This window comes from Sapajus apella, unplaced genomic scaffold, assembly GCF_009761245.1.
Source record: "Sapajus apella isolate SASKATOON/1434 unplaced genomic scaffold, GSC_monkey_1.0 scaffold83, whole genome shotgun sequence".
NCBI classification, from domain to species: domain Eukaryota; kingdom Metazoa; phylum Chordata; class Mammalia; order Primates; family Cebidae; genus Sapajus; species Sapajus apella.
Window position 1 is genome coordinate 7385630 of NW_022437023.1, and position 22062 is coordinate 7407691.

The 22062-nt window shown below is 48.0% G+C and overlaps 1 protein-coding gene across 7 annotated transcripts in view; it reads left to right on the plus strand.

Annotated features, from left to right (window-relative positions):
• The window catches only part of DAAM2 (dishevelled associated activator of morphogenesis 2), a 117462-nt gene that overhangs the window by 48522 nt on the left and 46878 nt on the right, over positions 1-22062 (plus strand). For 5 of the 7 annotated variants that reach the window (XM_032253631.1, XM_032253632.1, XM_032253634.1 and 2 more), the window contains exon 2: positions 20063-20286. In XM_032253631.1, coding sequence (XP_032109522.1) covers positions 20063-20286 — 224 coding nt within the window. Of the gene's footprint in view, positions 1-10309; positions 10399-11585; positions 12433-20062; positions 20287-22062 lie in introns of those variants that run through there. The other 2 variants (XM_032253633.1, XM_032253636.1) reach the window with 2 other exon arrangements.

A 22062-nucleotide genomic window follows, 5' to 3' on the forward strand; every position in this document is an offset into this window, starting at 1 on the left:
TGGCTCCAACCTGGCTGCAAACCTCCAAGTGTGGAGGTTTCCTCACAAATTTCCTCCAATTTAGGGTGGCCTAAATTGGGGGAAAGCCCATTTGTTAGCTGCCATTACTCATCCTTACTATTCTATTTACTAGCTCTGGACATTGGGCAAGATACTCAAGCTTCCTGAGCACTTTTTTCCATGGTTGTAACATAGGAACAATTCCATCCCTTCCAGAGGCAATGCCCTGGTTTCTGGTTTTCAAGAGAGGATCGTCTGTGATCGTCAATATTCAGCACCTTAGCATCACCTGGGGAACTTTTACAAAACATTAACGCCCATTCCTTCCCTTCCCAGACTAAGTCAACGTCTCTGGGAGTGGGCCAGGGGCATGAGTACACGTACATGTGGGTGGAGAACCCTGCTGCCCACTCTCAGGCTTCTCCCTCCCCATGACTTCCTCAAGGGAAGAACCGAGGCGTCTCCAACTGGTGATTCTGGGAAAAGTTATGAGCTGGGCCTGCCAACTGCCTTCCCTGCCCCTCTTGGGTCTGCCACCTGCAGGACGGCTGCAACTGACTGGCTCTTGGCAGTGAGGTCAGGAGCCTGCTCCTATGGGGAGGTCCATGGTCTTGTCCTATGCCAGGGATTGGATGTGTGAATTGGCCTCATTCATGGGTGGAATATTAGGAAATGCATTTGGCCAGTGAAGCCATATCCTCCCAACAGCTCTATCAGAAACATAGCTGCTGTTTTGACCTCTAGCAGAAGCTTCATGTGTCTATTTCTCAATTGGTCCTGAACTCAAGCATGAAGGGGAAACTTTTATGTATGGCCCCTACAAAACCCCAATGCCATATATTTTATGGAGTTACTGCTGAATTTAATGAGATAGCATATTCAAGCCAGTTAGTTGGTGGTCAGTAAAGGTTTGCTGCACCGGAATCAAAACAGGCCCCCTCTGATCAGTCCTATACTCTCCCTGTGGGATGGACCCCCCCAGCCTCCAACCACCTCTACCACCAGCACACGCCTGACAGATAATTCCCTGATCACAGCTTCACTCAAGTCAGTCCACGTGGAGGCCTTCTGGTAGGGATCTGCAGAAGATTGGCAGGTGAGAGAGGAGCACGGGGATTTTGAGTGAGGCTTGTCAGGGTTCTAGGCAGTATTGCCAGCAGCTAACAGTCTGACCTCACCTGGTTTACTCAGCCTCTCTGGGGCCCAGTGTCTTCATTTGTCAACTTGAGATCACAGTAATAATGACCTCACGTTTTTCTTGTGAGTTGAAGGAGGACACAGAGGCACCCAGGGAGGTGCATGGCCCATAGAAGAAACGTGGATAAATTGTAGCTGTGGATTATGGTTGCTATTATTATGAAGATGGAGCTACCTTTTCAAACAAATTTGCAGGTGATGCTGATACTGCTGGCCCAGGGACAAATTTTAAGATAACCAGCGCTCAATGAAAACAAAATGCAGGTGAGCTCTGACTTTAGGGAAAAGCCAAAGGAGAAATGAGAGGGGTGCAAATGGAGTCCAGCAGAAAGGGGTCAGCCTTAGCTTGGGCTGGAGGTCAGCCAAGCTGGCGGGAAAGGACAATACCTGAGAGAAGTGGTTCCAAGCTTAGAGCATGTGCAGGCTTACAGAGCAAGTGTGAGGTGAGTCCACCACACTGCCAGCTAATTGCAGGAGGCTCTGCACCGCCAGTCTCCCAGATGACAGTGAGGGAAGCCCAGTGTTCACACAGGTGAGCACAGACTTGGTGCAGGAAGCATCTCTAAGTAGAACCGACCGAGTATGAAGACTGGATAATTTATAAAATAGAGAACTGTGTGTGGGTGTGGGAGTGTGTGTATTGGGGGAGAAGAATGGGCGTTTAAGACAGCTGGGTCATGGCTGGGTGCAGTGGCTCACACTCATAATCCCAGCACTTTGGGAGACTGAAGCAGGCAGGCCACTGGAGGCCAGGAGTTTGATACCAGCCTGGGTGACATGGCGAAATCCTGCCTCTACAAAAAATCCAAAAATTAGCCAGGTATGGTGATGCATGCCTATAGTCCCAGCTACTTGGGAGGCTGAGGCAGGAGGATTGCTTGAGCCTGGGAGGCGGAGGTTGCAGTGAGCCGAGATTGCACCACAGCACGCCAGCCTGGGCAATAGAGTAAGACCTCATCTCAAAAAAAAAAAAAAAAAAAAAAAGATAGCTAGGTCAGAAGCTGCCTCTAATCCTGGCTCAGTCAGTTTTGTGCTTGTGACCTTGGGAAGGTTGCTTCACTTCACTGAACATTGGTTTCCTTATCCTTAAAATCCAGATGCTAATACCCACGTTTAAGAGTTTTCTTGTGAGAATTAAGTGAGATAGTTCATATAAAGTGCCTGCCATATAACAGTATTTAAGACAAAGGAAGAGTTAAAGATGCTTCTCTTTGAAGTTCAGGGTGGTCCGAAGGGGGAAGGAAAGGAGAGAAATCAGTTGTGGGGGAAGTTGGTGACACTAGCATAATAAGCACATCTGAATAGAAATGTAGATCGTTGGAAATATGGAGATGGAGATGTGAAAAGGAGAATTTTGGAGTGACTGTTGCTGAATTAGTCTGAGGTAAGGGGATGGAGGGAGTTTTGGAGGGGAGGAGATAAGGGATAAGGCCAGACATCCAAGATCTGCACCTTGCCAAAGCCCTGGTCTATCTACTATGTGCCAGGCTCTGTGCTGGGCACTAGGGTTCCCGTTACACTGTGACACTGTGCCTGACCTAACAAGATCACAGCCCAGGGAGAGTGACTGTAATTCAGGAAACAATAGATCTGCCTGATGTTTGATTATGGGAGAAACACAGGATGCTGAGGAGGAGGAAGGAAGGCAGGGAAGGCTTCCAGCAGGAAGTGAGGCTTGCCAGGTGTTCTGGCTGAGGGGCTCCAGGGGGAGGGGCTTCAGGGGGAGGAGTCTAGGAGGTAGGGGTCCTAGGTGGAGGGTTCCATGGTGAGAAGCTCCAGGGGCAGGGCTCCAGGGGGAGGGAACTCCTTGGGGAAGAGCTGGGGAAGGGCTCCAGGGGGAGGCGGTCCAGGGGCAGGATTCCAGGGAGGGGCTCCTGGGGGGCGGGGCTCCAGGGGGAGGGCCTCTACCTGGAGGGATTCCTGGGAGGGGAGGGGCTCCAACCTGAGTGGCTCCAGCTGAATCAAAGAGGCTAAAGAGAGCGTGGAGTTCTTGGGGCAGGTGGATCAGATTTCACATTGTTCACAACTTGAGGAGGGAGAACTGAGAAAAGGCCTCTGAAGGGGTGACTGGATGGAAAGAGGCAGCACACAGCAAAGTGCACTTTCCAGGATGAGATGGGTAAGTGGCTTCGACACTGGGCACTCAGGAGGGGGATTCCTTCAGTGGCAATAATCGAGGCAGAGCTTGGAGGGATGTCCGGGGTGAAAGGCAATTTAGAAATGGGGAGTCAATTCAAGGACTGTTCTCATGACTTGGGGATTGGCCTGCGTGCTTAGAGGAAATCTCAGCTTCTGTAGCCTGAAGTCCTGGAGCCAGAGTCTCATTTCCTTTACAGAAAGCATCCCTCAAAACACACAGAGGAAAAATATCATACCTTTTACATGTAAGATGCCTTTTGTTGACAGTGAGCAGGGGGAAATTAAAAACAGAAATGAAACAAACAAATGAAAACATCCTGCATTTATCTGAGAATTCCAAGATCTGACTGAACCATGCAGGTTTATAAAGAAGCATTCCTTTCCTGCTTGCTGAGACTCACTTGAGACACCTATTGAGGGTGTCTGGCCATGGCCTGGATTCCTTCATGGATTGAAGGATCTGAGTCATGGGGTTGGCCATGAACGTTCATTCCTGGGGATTGAACCACTTTCTCCACTCCGCCTCTTCCCACACACTGCCCCTAGATGTCATTCATTCAGGAAAAGCTCACGGAGGACTGAGGAACTGCTGCAGACATGCCACTGTGCCAGGAGCTATTCTTGTGGGCTCAGAGTCTAGATGGGGGAGATGTTAATTGGTATAAAAAACATGAACATGGCCAGGCACAGTGGCTCACGCGTGTAATCCGAACACTTTGGGAGGCAAAGGCAGGCAGATCGCTTGAGGTCAGGAGTTCAAGACCAGCCTGGCCAACATGGTGAAACTCCGTCTCTATTAAAAATACAAAAATGTTTGCTGGGTGTGGTGGTGCATGCCTGTAATCCCAGCTACTCTGTAGGCTGAGGCAGGAGAATAACTTGAATCTGGGAGGCGGAGGTTGCAGTTAGCCGAGATTGTGCCATTGCATGGCAACCTGGGGGACACAGACTCCATCTCAAAAAATAAATAAGTAAAAATAAAAAACAAATGAATACAAGATATCAAATAACATAAAGTGCCATGAATATACAGTGAAGTGTTCTTTAAATAGTGGACAAAAAGTGCTTTGAGTTTATTTAAGAGAATTCAGGTAGATTGAAATGGTTAGTTAGGAAGGCTGCTTGGGGAAGTTGGGATCTGCAGTGAGGATGGATGGGAGAAGATGGGGAGGAAGCAAGGGAGGTGGGCATGAAATTGGGGTGCGGGATAATGCTGAAAACCCACATGCAGAATGAGCAAGTCTATTCTTTACTATGTTTCAAAGCTAAAATAATCTCCTGCTTTTATTATTTATTTAATTTCAGAAGGATATACAAGCTTCGTGTATGCTTAATGTCATGTCATCACATTGATGATCTGTCTTATAATTGATAGGGTCAAGAATTCAAGAAATACAGCAATTCATTTTTAAAAACGTATTTCTTTTAATTGACAGATAACACTGTAGCAATTCATTTAATCCTTTAGCTCTTATCAAGTTCCTGCTGTGTGTATGGAAAGAGCCCTGTGGGGGGAGTTAGAGATAAAAATGTCCCTGCCCTTTAGGAATTTCAGTCCCTTGAGCAATGGTGCATTTAAGGAGGAGTGAGTGGGTCAACATGGCTGGAAACCAGGGAGTGTGGAGTGGAGAAGTAGGGTGTGATGGGGAAGAAAGATCAGGGTGAAGGGTAGCCCAGAAGTAACAGATCTAGATCAGGGCCACTTGAACAGGAAGCCACTCCAGATTAAAGTAACTTGTCTCTGTTCAGTCCTGACCATTCAGAGACTGTGGGTAACATTTTTGGAAACACACAGGGAGTGGCCAGCTGGGCCGCTCTTCCTGGGAAAGACTGCCCATGCTGGCTGCCGAAGAAGATGGGCAGGGCCAACTGCATGATTTGCGGGGCCCAGCACAAAGTGAAAATGCGGGACTCCTTGTTCAAAAATTAGTAAAAGTTTCAAGACTGCAACAGCAGAGCTTTAAGCGCAGGGCCCTTCTGAGTATGCCCAGCTCGAATACCCAAGAGGCTGAGGACAGGACAGCCTGGATCTTTCTGTGACTAAGTGTGTGGTGAGACGCTGGGGCCAATTGCTGTCTGTGACTAGGGACGGGGTTTCGTTATGCAAGCATTGAGTTCTTTCCTGTGTGCCGGGATGGGGAAATGGGGAAGAGATGGGATGTGTACCACAGGAGGTGCAATGGCTGTGGGGGTGCCTGTGGTGTACAGAGATGCTGCCATTTACAAGCTGTGCTCTGCTTGCAGTGGGAAGGCTGTATCTGAATGTTGGAATCCGTCAGACTGAGGGCACATGTTTTATCAACTTTACTGACTTGGGCAAGTTACTGATCTTCTCTGAGCCTTAATTTCCCTATATGTAAAAATGGAGATCATATTACCACTTTTGCAGGATGTTGGGATACTTAAATGTTAGGTATAAAAGTTTGAGCTTAGTCTAGCTTTTAGTAAATACTAGTATTCTCTTTTCTAGAAATATGCAAAATATTTATGTTTTAAAGTGTGGAGCGTGGAATAGTTTGGGATACATTATTGTCAGTAACTTGTTTTTTCTATCTCAGGCTCAGTGGGATGCAGCTAAAACCTACCACCCTGATTTCAAATAGCAGAGGCAGGGGGTTGGGAGGAGGTATGCCCTTTTGTAACATACACCCAAGGGAAACCCAGTTACATCTGCTGGACACACCCCACCACACACACACACCTGGAGCTAAATTGAAGCTGGGTTGGAATGCAATAGTGTATTACAGGAAGAGCCCCAGTTTGGGCATTGTCTCCCGGTTTTGAACCTCAGGGTCCTTATCGGTTGAAAATTCTGACCACTCTGGGTTGTTGTGAGATTAAGTGAAATGCATAGTGGATACTCAGTCTCCAGTCTGTGGTGGATGTAAGCATTCTTTGAATGGGTCTCTGCTCCCAGGCCACAATGTGGTTTATGGGAAAAAGAGGAAAAGACATTGCATTTCCTAAATATTATGATTGGGCAACTCCTTTCTAAACAAAGAGTGGGCTGATTAGAAATTGGCATGGGGGCTGATTTTCAGTAATCTTACTATTTGCTCTGCTCATATACTTTGGGGAGTTGCCTGGGTCGTCTTACTACTTAGACTTGGAAGTGGGCACAAGAATGTGTATTTTTGCTTTTTGGAGATGAACACACATATATGCATACCACACATTCACATGTACATCACCTACACCCCCACACACATACATATATCACATACATACCACACATATATACCATGCACACATGCCACATGTGCACAAAACCCATCTACACACACTACACATGCCACACATATACACCACACACATACATATACCACACATGCACAAACACCATCTACATGCACCCCTCACACATATACCACACTACACACATATCACACATAGACACCACACATACACAAACCCCATCTATACACACATCACACATATGCCATGTGTATACTCCACACACAGATCGTGCACATACCACACATGCACAAACCCCATCTCCACACACATCACGCATATACCATGTGTATATACCACACAAGCACACCACACACTACACACCACACATATGCCACATACACAAACCCCATCTATACACACGACACATATACCATGTGTATACACCACACACCACAATCACATACCACATGTGCACAAACCTCATACCATGCATGCACAAACCCCATCTATGTATCACATATATACCACGCATATACACCATAAATAGGGACACCATACACCACGCACACATCACACTCATGCACATATACACATACATGCACACCATCTAAATATACCCTGCCACACATACACATGTACACACACTACACACATATTATACATATAAACCATACCACACATACACCACACACACAAACCCCATCTGTATACTCAGCACACACATACCACACAGAGCGCACACACATAACCTACAAACACTCCCTACATACACATATGACACACACCACACATATACCCCACATGCACACCACACACACCACACCACATGTACACAAACCCCATTTACATACATTCTGCACATAACATCACACATACACATATACACACACCATATATGTACATATACATTACCTACACACACACACCCCCATATCCCACCCTCACAAATGCCACACATATACCACATACACACACCACACATACACATGCCACACACTACATATACACATGTACACACACCAGAAATGCACATATACATACACCACCTACACACATACCACACATATGCACCACCTGTACGCACACTGCACAACACATACACCACACCACAGCACAGACACAAAGACACATACCAAGCATACGCATACACACACATACCACACATACCACCTACACACACACACCACACATACACATACTTGACCTATGCACACCACACACACATTCATTGCAACATCACACCACACATACACACACCACACATGCGCATATACCACCTCCACACACACCAAACATACATGTACTCCACTTACACACATACTACACATGCATGCCACACATACGCCACACACACACCATACATGTACATACACCACAGATATATGCCACGCCTAAACATGCACACACCACACCACACATATGCACACCACACACATACAATACACACACCACACCACACACTCCATCTACATACACACCAACATACCACAAATATACAAGCACATCACACCACACATACACACAGCACAGATGCATACCACCTGCATATAAACCACATCTACACACACACCGTGAATGAACATATACCACCTACACACCACACATACATACCCTACCTACACGCAAACCACGTGCACAAACACACCACCCACGTATCACATATGTACATCACACCACACATACACATATATATATACACATGCACATATACCACCTACACACACCACACATACACATACCCCACCTACACACATGCCACACACATAGTACACATACATATCACACACACATACACCATACCACACATACACACACCACATACACCACCTGAACACACGCCACACACAGCACTTATACATGCATGCACACACCACACACACCACACATATACACATCATACCTCACATACATATACACACACCATCCATGTACATACACCAACTACACACATGCCACATATACACAAACCCCACCTACACACACACTATACATACCACACATATATATATCACACCACACATACACATACCACAAATACCACATATATCCACACCATACTACACATATACATGTATACACACCACACATACCACACATATCCACACCACACCAGACATACACATATCCACACACATCACACCACAAATACACATATACACACACCACACATATACATACCCCACCTACATACCTCCCACATACCACACACATCACACATATATGTACCATACCACATACAGACATACATATACCATACATGCACACACACCCAAGTACACATACTACCTACACATACATAAATATACACCATACCACATACATGCAGAAATACATACCACACATATACATATACCCCCTACACATACACACTGTGCACACATACCACTCTCCACCTCTTCACCTATGGAGCCGAAGATGTGACTTCCTGTCTTCTCTCTCCTCCTCCTCCCTCTCTCCTCTCATCTTTAGTGAGCATCTTTTGTGCTTGTCCAGTGCACGAGGACTCAGGGTCCCTCCTAGACCCCACTCCATCCACATCCCTCCTGATGCTTTGTCCTGCAAACTCCATTCCTAGTCCTCTTTGCCATCTCGTCTGCCTCTAAGAAATTTCTGGAGTGTGACCTAGGCTGTGAGTGCCCTGTTCTTACCTACCCAGGGGCCCTAGGCTGCTGTCGATTCAGCTGAACCCAGGAATGCAGAATCACTCTGGAAGCATCATCCAGAGAGCTGTTTGCAGGGTGGCTGGGAAAGAGGGAAAAGAGAGGTTGGCCCTGGTCTCAGCTCGTGATCATGTGGGGCTGGTCTGGAGCCTGGTGTTTGGGAATGAAACAAATGCATCCAAGGCATTTGAGAAAAAGGTGGTGAGAATCAGTCACAGGATGGGGCATTAGGGATTGAAGACAAATGACAAAAGGGACTCTGAGCTTGGGAGACTGTAGCTCTGTGAGGGCAGGAGCTGTGTCTGATGAGTTTACCTGCACGTGCCCAGCCCCAAGAGCAGTGCCGGGCATAGAGTAGGTGCTAAAAATGGCGGTCGGATGAACGAATGAGCAAATGAGTGAATGATGAACTAAAGGGAGCTCATGGGATAGGATTCCATTCAAACAGCATCATTTAACACCTTATGCACTGTCTGACACAGATCCTGGTGACAGGGGAAGAAGAGACTCCTAGACAATGTGTAGTTTGATTGGCGCATCTACACACGAGGCCCAAGGTACTTACGCTGTCTTGCCCCAGGTCATTCAGGTAGGCTCGTAGAGCAGCGTTAGCACACAAACCTAGGTCCCCTTGTTCCTAGTCTAGGGTTCTTCTTTTAAGAACAACATTTTTTATTTTCCTGAGAAAAATAATAAATGCTCATAGTAGGAAATTTGGAAAAATTAAGAAAATCACCCCAAGCCCTAGCAACTCAAAGATAATTACTTCAGGCTTTCATACAGGTGTGCATCTGTGTCTCTCTCTCTCTCTAACTGACCTGTATTAACCCATCCTTATGTTTTACTATTCCAGGTGTTTTCAGTCTCTTATAGTACCAATAACCCTGGGTTGGACTTCTGTTCTTGATCTTTGGTCTGAGTAGTCCCAGCGCTCATTCCGCTCTATGATGCCCCCTCTAACCCGTGTTTATGAGCAGAGGGCTCAGGGTGGACTAGAACTCCCATGGCGATGCAGTTCTGCAGCTCTTCCTCCAACATTCGGACTTCCTTTATCATAACCATGTCCACATTTCATTATATTGATTTGTCTCCCCTTTCAGCCAGACTGAACTCATGCTTCCTATATGTTTTTACAGCTCTTAGCATGGTACTTAGGGGCCCAACAAATATTTGTTTGAAAGAATGAATGAAGTGGTGAAAATGTACGCACAAAATTTAGGAGGGGGTAAGGCGTCACCCTGGATCTGTGTTTTCAACCACGTTTGCCTTCCAGGGGCCAGCTCAGCTCGCATCCCACCCCCCCAGTTCCTGCCCATCCCAATCTGCCCTCCCTGAGGAGATGGACCCTGCCTGTGGGTCCCGAGGCAGGAGCAGGGCCTTTCTGGTAGAAAGGCAGGAAGGGAACCTTGTTCTGGAGAAGGCGCAGCCCCGGGGGCTAGGTGGGACCATGTGCACAGGCCCTGCTAGATTTCTAGGGTGGGCTTGGCTTGAATGAACCTTGAGGTCCTTCCCTCAAGAGTGACAGAATGCTGTTTGTGCTGGGACCTTGGGAGGGAGGACCAGGAATCGTAGCCAATGGGGCTTCTTCCAGCCCTGGGCTGTGGAATGGTGCTGAGGCCTCTGTGATGGGTTGCTCTGGTGGGAGAGCTGGGAGTGGAGCACGGAGGAAAGCTGGAGGCTTTTTTCTCTGTACCTTTCAGTAACAGCAGACCTATCTGTGTGAGCCAGAAGAGGGGCCTGGCTTCTGGGGAAGCAGATGGGGGAGGCCTCTGGTTCTCCTCTATAGGGTGATTTCCGTTTGGCCAGGAGCCCCAGACTTCTGGCTCTAATGGGTACCAGCGACATGGGCACTGAAATTCCTTCTCTTTCATTTCATAGCTGTTGCCCAGAGAGCTCCCCACACTCCCCAAGTTCATCGTCAGCGCAGGTCCTTGCTCTGTGTGTGCGGCCCCTCGTCCTCTCACTCACGTGTCAGCACCCCTTCATGGCACCACCAGCATCGACCCCTTCCTCTCTATTCTTGGCAGGTCAGGGCCTCATTCCCTTTTACCCAGACACACAGACTTGCCTCCTAACTCTTCTCCTCTTCCACTTCTCCCACATGTCTTCCCACCCATACAGTGCTACCAGAAATGTCTCTTCTAACCCCAGACCTTAAAAACTCTCTCCTCTACTGTAAGCCAGTGAACTAATCGGCCACAAGCCGCCCATTCTTCAATGGCTTCTTCCTTCTTTGCTTGTCACTCAAGGGCCTCCTTTTTCTGGCTGTAGTTTTGGTTCCCACTGCACCCCTTTGAGTCCTGAGAGGCGCAGTGGGAATCACCCTGGTAGAGCTTCTCATTCGTTTGGGCTGTCGTTGGTGCCAGGTTCTCATTCTGGCATGCTGCTTGTTGAGAATGCTTTCCTGGACAACCTCTGGTCCCCTGGCATGTGCTGACACCCTCCCTTCTTCTGAGGCTCGGCTTCGATGACACTTCTTCTAGTGAATGTTCCACATCCCCCCAGCCAGAAGTCACTCTTCTCCACCTGTAGTCCCAGGGCCTGGAGCCGCACCTCCTTGCCTCCCTTACATCCTAAGATCTGATGTCAGCCTCATCTAAGACACCCAGAACATTGTTTTATATGTTGCATTTACTTGGTGGGTGGGTAAATAATGAATGAATGAATGAATGAATGCTTGACCATGACCTTGGAGAACTACCATTTGCTTGTTTACTGCCCTAGTGATTCAAAGAATCCTTTATTCTCTATCATTTCTCAAAATGAGAAAAACAGTTGGAAAACCCTCAACCCCCGCCCTCACCCCCAAATTTGAGAAATGTCACTTTGAGAGATTTTCAGTTTCACTTTTCCGGAAAGATGTTCCTTTCTCTCCTTCCTCTTCTTGGGTCTCAGCGATGCCTCCCTGTGTCTCCCACCCTTAGGCCTGCACAGAGGGGACTCAGAGGCCGAGAGAATTTACTTTTGCTTTCTCTGCCTTTTCCAGAGCACAGGGGGAAACTGTAATTTAGGCGGCTGCTAAGAATAGCTCCCCAAATCCTGGAAAGAGCGTGTGCTTATTTTTGAAAGTGCTCCTTGTCTCTTCCCCAGCCCTGCCCGAGTCTCACAGTATAAGTCAGTAAGTCAGATTGTTCAGAGCAGCAGCGGCATCTGGAAACCTGGTTTGAGTTCCTAGGTTCACACCTAGCGTCCTTCTGAGCCTCAAGTTTCTTCGTCTGTAAATAGGGAAGATGAAAGTTTGAGATAAACCTTGGACATGGTAGGTGTTCAGTAAATGATAATTATATCTTTATTATGGTTGGAATTGCTGGATTTAGAGGGCAGCGCTCTCAATTTAATGGGTCAGATAGGACAAGTGAGGAGCCAGTATGATATATTAAGTGGAATCATATGAAATTGGTATTTGTATGCGCTAAAAATAATTGGATATTTTCAGTTGCATAGGAATCAATCCAGTAATCCAGGGATTGGCAGTCTTTCTGTAAAGGGCCAGATAGTAAGTGTTTTTGGCTTTGTGAGCCATACGGTCTCTGTGGCATGGTATTAGCTGCAGACAATGCTTAAATGAATGGACGTGACTGTTCCCATAAAAACTGTATTTACGAAAACAGACTGTGGGCTGAACTTGGCCCCTGTAATATCTGCCAAGCCCTATAGTAATATGTAAAACTAATGAAATTACAGAAAGAAAACTCTCTGTAATACCATCAACATTCAGGTATCTTCACAAGCAGAATAGCAGCATATCTGTATAGGTAATAATAGTCTTTACTTTTACTGGGCTCTGTTCCAAATGCTTTACAAATATTAACGAATTAAATACTCCCAACAACCCTATGAATTATTTGCTATTATTATTTCCTGTTTTACGACTGAAGAAACTGAGGCTCAGAGAGGCCAGATAACTTGTTTGAAGTCACCTGGTTAGAGTTGATGTTGAACAGAATTCAACCGAGCATGTGGGGTAGAGCTGGGTGATGGTAATTCAGCAGCTTCAGGGAGGAAGTAGATGGATTAGAGTTAAGAGGGACCCCCAGGCCTGCTTGCTGTCCACCAGCATGAGGAGATAGACCGCAGAGGCTTGGGGTGGAAGCAGGTGTAGTATAGGTGGACAGTGGGGAAATGGGTGGGCAGAGGGTCTGGTAGTGTCACTTGGGACACTTGGGATGGAAAAGCCTAGACTCTTCCTTTGAGAGCCAGGCCCCAAGCTGGGCCTGGGGCCATTTCCTGGGTGACACCCAGCAGCACATGGCACGTGCAGGGTCAGCGTATAGGGAGCAACGTCCGTCCGCCTGTGGAGCAGGAAATGGTTTACATTCCTTATGTTCCATGCAGCAGCTCTGGGAAGCTCTAGGCCCCATTCCCAGCCCCAGCCCCAGCCCCAGGGGACCTGGTGGGGAGAGGAGGGCAAAGGAGCAGGCTCCCCAGGATGCCTGCAGCTCTGCCATCAAACCAGGGTGCTCGCATACCCTTTCCATTCCCTTTGCCTGTTGATTTAGCCACCAAAGGATAAAGCCACTGGTCAGGACTCTGTGCTCACACATGCCATGCCCTTCCTTCTGTGCCTCTGCTTATGCTGTTCTCCTTGCCTGGAGTACCTTTTCCCTCCCCTTGTAATGTTCCTTGATTGTCTCCTCTCTTTCAAGGTTAGCTGAAATCCGTTCCTCCTGGAAGCCTGCCCTGACTTCCCCTTTACTCCCTACCTCCAAGGCTGGACCAGGTCCGCCTTCTCAATGCTTTCCCAAACACCTCACTCTCTAACTCTCTTCATTGTCACTGCCTGGACTCCTCTTGCTCGCCTACTAGAAGGAGACCTTTAGGAAAGGGATCATGCCTTGTTTACTCCTGGGCCCTCATCACAGGTCAGGGTTCAACGCATGGGCTCAAGCTGGTCAAAAGCACATGTGTTTGCATGAGACAATACTGTCCTCAAACCCAGCCCTTTCACTTTCTAAAACTTGGTCTTTGGGCAACTTGCCTGACCTTTGAGACTCTTAATGTCATCATCAGTAAGAAGGGATCATGATCTTATTGTAGAGTTGGGGGAATAAATGAGATAATGCAGAAAATGATCAGTACAGTACCTGGTTCCCAGTAGGTACCTTGGAAGTGGCCAGGGAGAGGTAGTCAATACCATGTCCTTGTCCTGTTACTCCTCTGTCTGGAGGGAGAAGATAGGAGGCAATTTGAATGTCCCAAAGCCATAGCATTGTCCCCAAGAGCTAGAGGAGGAGCTCATGAGTCACCTTTGGTTCTGTGACAAGACCACGAGGCTTAGAGTGAGAACACTTGCTTGTGAGTCCTAGCTCTGTCTCTTAGCAGCTGGGTGTCATTGACCAAGCAATGTAACAGCTCCTGAAACATCAGGATTTTTATCGGTAAGAGGGGATGATAATAACCACCTCACAAGGTCGTTGTGAAGCTGAAATGAGATTGCCCACCTGTCAAAACACCTGGCCCAGCTCACAGGAAATGCAGAATCGTGAATTATTGAATATGAATCTTTATAATACTTGAGAAAACTCTGAGCAGACTTCCTGGACATGTGCCTTATGGCTTAGCGGTTTACAGCTTTAGAGTCAGACAGTCCTGGGTTTGAATCCTGGCTGTGTCCCTAACTAGCTGTGTGACCTTAGGCAAGCTACTTAACCACTCTGAACAACAGCCTTTGTGGCTTTTGTTTTTGTATTTGCGTTTTTGGTGTTTCTTCTCTGTAAGTTCTTTAAAGCGAAGCCAGCTATTTCAGAAGTTGTTGGGGGAATAAAATGTAGACGAAGCCAATGTCTGGCACATAGAAAAGTCTCAAGTGTTAGTATCGTTCTGTTTCTGTGTAAGACTCAGGGATAAGCACTGATGATGTGGGGCTTTTGAAGTCCTGAAATGTAAAAGCTGGTATGTGCAGAGGCTAGGGGTTAGGGTTTGAGGGTAAGGGCTAGGATTGCATCCTTACCAACCAAATGGAAGGAATGAGCTCAAGTGGTAGGAAGTCCTTCCTGGCTTGGAGAGCAATGTGGGGGACGTGCTCAGTGCAGGCTAAGGACAGCCCCTTGGGAAGCCTTTGGGAATAGGATTGCACAGGCAGTGTGAAAGGTCAGGGCTAGTAAAGTCCTTGGAGGTCTTTAGTCCAACCCTGCCATTGCACAGAAAGGAAATTGAGGCCCAGAGAGACTAACACTGTGGCCTGCTGAACCCCTGCTGGGGAGTGACAGAACTGGGAAGAGTAATGTGCTTTTGCTGCAATGTAGAGGAACTTTGACTGTGATGGGTTCGGTCAGGCTGGAGCCATGGGAGGCGTTGCTTAACAGGCTGTGACCTATGGTCTGATGTCTTAGGCCAGTTGGTCTGTGCTTGGGGACTAATAGTCCTGAGGGGGCCTCATCCCCACAGGAAGAGGGGAGGGAGCAAGGAGACAGGATGTGGAGGGCAGGGAGCTGCTGGCGCTGGGGAAGTTTTCGTGGAGAGAAAAGTGGGTGGAGGTGGGGGCAGTTTAAATGTCTCTGGCCTGAGTTCAAGTCCACTGGGTTTCCTTCTGTCTTTGCATCCCCTTTTTCCAATTGCTTCTTAATTCTCCTCCGAGGTGGAAACCTCATTACTCCTCTTCTAAAAAGGTTTTGCAGAAATGAATTGCTAAGGCCACTTCACCTTTCCCTCTCCCTGTCCAGGGCCAGTGATGAAGATTTGTTTATTTTTCTACCTAGAGATAGCTCAGAGCCCAGGGAAAAGCCCAGCTCCTCTGTCCTAGAGGAGGGCAGATCCGGGTGACTTCTTAAATCTGGCCAGACAGAGTCCCAGAATGCCAGGCCTCGGTGGCCCCATCGTTGCCTGGAGAAGGGCTGAGGGTTGCAGGCTCTGGGCAGGCCGAGTCTCCCCTTGCTGGCGATGATGGGGCTGGAGGCCTGCCGCAGGGCGGTGCTTCCCTTAGTGTGTGCCCAGTGTGCTCCAGGCATTTCACTTCTGCTAATTCCTATATTCCTCACTGAAATCCAGTGGAGAAGACCCTGTGATCAGGGTGTCACAGATGAGGAACCTGGGGCTCCAAGAGGTGAAGAGTACTCACGGGCACCAGCTGAGAAAACCAAGGTGAGGGAATCCCAGTTTCCCGACTTCAAAACCTCTGCTGCCCACCCCGCCCTGCCACTAGGGAGCTGGAGTGAAAGAGGCGTCAGAGCAGGAGTGGGTCAGGAATTGGGGTTCAGAAGATAGAAGCAGCTCCTACTGACAAGGAGAAGCAGGCGACCTTCAGAGCCTCTGTAAACCTCTCCTGCTCTCTAAAGGGACTTATAAACTAAGCTGTTGAGATTGGTCTGCTCTAGTGGAGGGAGGCCATTGGGGAGCTGAAGGCAAGGCGGGAGAAAAGTTCCATTAACGGGGGAGACAAGGTCTGTTGGGCAGTGACCGGACCACAGCTTGGCTGCTGGGGTCCTGAGTTTTAATCCCAGCTCTGTTCCCAGGCCTGTGACCTCAGAGAAGACAGTTCCTCTTTGGACCTCAATTTTTGGATCTCTGCCATGAAGTGACATGATTTCTGAGGCCTCTTCCAGCAGAGAGCCTGTGATTTTAGTCTTGGATGTTCAGATGGGGCCTTAAGAAAGGGGGACAAGAAAAGACTTAAGAGGGTTTGGTTGGGAGGGCGTTGTCCTCAGGAGCATAAACATACTTGGGAGCTGTCACACACGCAGCCCCTCAAAAAGACACATATGCAGCAGCCCCCTCGTGCATGAGGTCCTTCTCTTGGGGGATGGTACTTCCTGTTCACAGGGTCTGTGTCTACTTCTCCTCTCCTGAGGACCACTGTGCCTCACTCCTTGTACTCAGCGGAGATGCTCTAATAATTAACAGGCATGGCACAGGCTCCGGCCAGTCAGAGCGGTGGTGGCTGTAAACAGCTGGTGTAAGACTGTGCCAAGGTATGCTAGCTATATACCACCCTTGTTCCCACATGTGATTCCTCTGATAGAGCCAAGAAAGGTAAGAGGGAGACAAGGGAACAAGAGGCTGGGGAATCAAAGGCAGGAAGAGAGATCACAGGTTCTCCTGTCCCTCCTTAGCACCCCGTGGTGCTGTCAGCCCAGCCTCCTCACTGCCTCTCAGAGCTCCCTTCCCATGCCTAGTGCCCTGAACAAAGCAGTCTTGCTCACCAGCTGCAGCTGCATTTTGGAGGCTGATGGAACAAAGGGGATCTGGTCTGTATTCCACGTGATCATCCCACACTTGACAATGGGCAGGGGACCCCCAGGGATTCCACCCCTATCTCACGGCAGAGTTGGTACTTTACTAAGCCTAATGGGAAGAGACCAGGGCTTTGTCTTACCCACTCTTGGCCATTAGCTATCAAGTCCCAAGGGAATCCCAAAGTCCCCTTCCTCTCTGTTTTACTCTGCTGCTAGCCTACTCCATCCAGGGACGTGGCGGCAAAGACCTGGATTACCTGCAAAGCAATCCAGGTCTTTGCCGCCACGTCCCTGGATTGCTGTGCTAGCCTGTGGGCTGCTTCTCCTATCCTCAGCCTCTAGGATGGTTCTCTTTTTCCTTATAAAGTTTCTTGATTGCTTATCAGTTGCTAGTAGCCTAGATTTTCATCCATAGTTTTTGACTGATTAATAAGGACCCCTCTTTCCTCCTTTTCCATGAGCATAGGTCATTTCCCAATTGGTCAAGAGATATTTATTGAACCCTCATGGAGCATAAGGCTTTTATTGGCTATAGAAATGGGGTCCAGGCGTGGTGGCTCACGCCTGTAATCCTAGCACTTTGGGAGGCCGAGGTGGGTGGATCACAAGGTCACGAGATTGAGACCATCCTGACTAACAGGGTGAAACCCCGTCTCTACCAAAAATACAAAAAATTAGCCAGGCACAGTAGAATGTGCCTGTAGTCCCAGCTACTCAGGAGGCTGAGGCCAGAGAATCTCTTGAACCCGGGAGGTGGAGGTTGCAGTAAGCCAAGATTGCACCACTGCACTCCAGCCTGGTAGACAGAGCAGGAGACTGTCTCAGAAAAAAAAAGAAAAAAAAAAAAGCAGGTAGGGGCGGGGGAAGTCTGTCCAAGAAGCAGGAGAACACAGCCCCTGCCCTACAGGAGTCCTCACTCTATTTGTGAGAGCCAGCAGCAAAAAGATAACCAATAATACAAGGCAATCTTCCATAATGTGTTATTTGAGGCTTTCCTGGGCCTACTAAAAAGTCTGTCACAAAGTTTATAAAAAAAGATAAAATACAGCTGGTAAAAAATTCTAGAATGACAGTTAAAACAGAACATGATGTATGAGAGGCCAGATGAGATTAAACTAAATTATTAGCTAGGACTTAGGAAATAAAGCAGTGTTCTCTAGAAGTTACCTTGAGTTCACTAGGAACAAATTATGCCACATTTATCTTATTTTCTCTTTTGATAAGATTCTAGAGCTTGGTTCAAAGAGTGTCATAGATTTAGCATATCTTGAGTTCCACAGGGCTTTAGGAGAAATCTCTCATGTTGACTTTATAGAAAAGAGGGCTAGATGAGAGCACAGTCACATAGATTTAGAGCTGGTTGAAGGACTGTCCCCTGAGAATACTGACGAAAGTTCCCTGGTATTCCTACATCATTAGGGTCTATGTCCTTGATATGGTCAACATTTTAGCAATGATGTGGGTGATGACTACAGAGGCATTCTAATCTGTTAATGATCTGAATCCAGGAGAGATAGCTAAGAATCAAAATTCTAAAGTATCTTGACCGTAAACCAATGATATTCAACAGGGATAAAAACAGAATCCCCAATTTATGTCCAAAAAATTAAGATCTGTAAGTATGGGATGGGGAGAATCTGGCCGGGTAGCAGTTTGGTGCATAAGCTGTGGTCTCTTTACTGAACCCCCTTAGGTTGTCAGGAACCAGTGATTGAGGATGGTCCTGCCTCTCAGGAGGCCTGGGTACTGATTGTTAGATTTAATTGATCTGTAGGGCATGTAGCATCAATGACGGTGGTAGTGTTCCTTCTCAGGCTGGTCATCCTTGGCCTAGGCTTTCTTAGTGGTGAGCCAGAGACTTAACCCTTTCTGTTCCAATGACTACTCAGCTGTTAAATATCCATCAGTTCTGGTCTCTGGACAGAACAGTGGCCTTTGTTCTTGGTTGGTATAAAAAGAAAACCTGAGCAGATTTCTTCCGTATGTCAAACGCCATTCCAATGATCAGTCCTATTTCTGTACCCAGGCTTCACCCTGATTCCCCTGGGTAACTCTCTGAGGACAACTGGCCTCTTCCTTCTAGAAGGATCAGTGAACCACTGCCTGTTGCTATTTCACATTCATCCAAGCATGCTTGAGTACAGAAGACAGAGCAGATCACTGTACAAGTCTCTGTAGCATTCCATCCCCTCCTCCTCCGGAGACCCAGGCTCCAGGAGCTATGCCACATCATTAGCTCAGTGTTTACTCTGCCAGCCTTCTTCCCCTCTTTCCTCCCCATTGGACTGTGCCTTCAACTCAGTTATCCCCAGACCCTGAAATTAATCCAGTGAGTAAAGGAGCCTTGCTGGAAGCTGATCTTACAGAAGACAGGGAATACGGTCCTGTCTGTACATTCATGGAAAGTCAGCTCTGGCCACCTGGAAGTCCCATTCAGTGACTCCAGCCTTTGTCCTTCTCTGGGGGGAAGGAAGGGGAATGTGAAAGCATCTTGGCAGGTAACACTCAGAGGGCATGGTTGGGAGGATATGTAAATACCTCCATGTGGAAAGAGCTGGAGGGAACAGATGGAAGCTGTGGGAGGAAGTGGGGGGCCTTTGCTATTGGATTGAGGGCTCCCTGCAGCCTGTGGGACAGAGGTCATGAAGGCAGAGTGACCTCTGCCCTGGCCTATCTGACTGTATGCCTGACCACCCTGTGTTCTCTCTTCCTGTCCAGATCACAATGAGGACCTAGGGCATCTGCCTGCTGACACCCCCTGGCCTGCAGTGACCATGGCCCCTCGCAAGAGGAGCCGCCATGGCCTGGGCTTCCTGTGCTGCTTCGGGGGCAGTGACATCCCTGAAATCAACCTCCGGGACAACCACCCTCTGCAGTTCCTGGAGTTCTCCAGCCCCATCCCAAACACAGAGGAGCTCAACATCCGCTTCGCAGAGCTGGTGGTCAGTGAGAGAGTGGGGAGGGACAGTGACAACGGGGAGGAGGGTGGATGGATGGGCAGAGCTGGACAGAGGGCAGGGCCTATGTGCTGGGGCCTCCATCTCTCAAAATTCCTCTGGGGATGAGGTAGGTCCCCAGGATACTTCAGCTATGTGGGGGAAGCCGAGTCTCTTGCTGGGAAGGACACCATAAAGTGTGTCCCCAGAACAATGGTCCTCTCTCCTCTCTGCATTGGATTATAGAGCACGTGGTGCAGTAGTTGGGTTATCATAGGAAGGAGTAGCTCTGGGTTTTGCAAAATAAGATGGTGAGACATCTCAAAGAACATCAGCACATTTGACACCTTTCTCTCTTCTGCTCTTTGGAGTTTCCCTGGGAGCTTCTAATGTCCGAGGCACAAAGAAGGGGCAGAGCGGGATTCTGTCGGGAGACACTGGGCACCTCGGAACAGGGGATGATTGGCTGGGAACATGGAGGTGAAAATGCCTGCGTCATGCTTGGGTTCCAGTTCAGGCCTGGGATGATTATGTGCTGTGCCTAGCAAGGGGCAGGCGGAAGCTCTGCCATTCACACCAGGGCCAGCCTATGCTGACTCTGTAATGCCCACCCAGACCAGCCCTCAGACTGCCCTTGTGAGAAGCCCGTGTGTGTGCAGCTTTATATCCTGCCTGTCCACAAAGAGACAGACTAGGAAAGAAGCATGATTCCAGACCTCTTTGGTGGTCTGATGGTGAGACAAAGTCTGCACACCAAGGGAGGTCCCAGGCCTGGTAAAGAGCCATAAGTACAAGCTCATCTACCATTAGCTCTTGGTCACTCATTCTGTGGTGGGCCATTAGTAAGCCAGTAAAGAAACAATGCCGTGTGGTTGGAATGTGGGTTTCTTCTTGTATTTGCTAATAGATATACCTGGTCAAGCCAATTCAGCTCTTTAAATAAGAGGGTCACTGTAAGATGAGATTGTGCAGGTTAGATGAAAAAGTTGTCCAGCTTCCTCGTCACATCAAGTTTAGGAAAACTCATTGTTTCCCGATATTTAGCTTTCCTCTGGATGGGGCAGGTGGTGGGGGACAAAGTGTTTGCTAGCGTAGAATCACATCTGGAGCCCGATTAGTGTTAGTCAGGGATGTTTTCTTGAGTAGAGTGAGTTTTGAAAGAAGGACATGATAGGCAGTGTTCCTTTTTTTGGCTCTTTCATTCAATAGAGATTTACTGAGCATCTTCAGTGGGCAGGGACCCTTGCATGCACTTTAGCAAGAACACGGGTGAGTCAGACAAGTCTTGCCTTTAAGAAGAGTGGCATCAGGTGTCTCTCAAACAAGTGAACAGTATTTCTTGGAGAGACTTCTGTGGGCTGGGCTGTATGGGGGTCCTAGTGATGTAGTGATGAACCATCAGACACCTCCCTTGCCTCCAAGAACGTGAAAGCCTAGTAGGGAAGACTGATATTGAGTCAAGTGTGATGAGTGCTGGGACACGTGTGATGAGGTGAGGAGCATTTGGGGATGGGGGCGTGGGAGTGTCTAGCAGGGAGCTGTATTCTAGACTCGGAGAAATCACAATGACCTCTGTGAGCAGTGACATTTCCACCGAAATGATTAGATAATTGAATGGGGTTTAGGACAATGACAGAGGGTCTCCTGCAGAAGACACAGCATATGTGAGTCTCAAGTCAGAAAGTCTCTGGGTCCTTTTGGGGTACACAATGAAGACCAGAAGAACTGAAGTTTTTGGATTAAACCCTAAGGGCAGTGGAAAGCAGTGGAAGATGTTAAGCA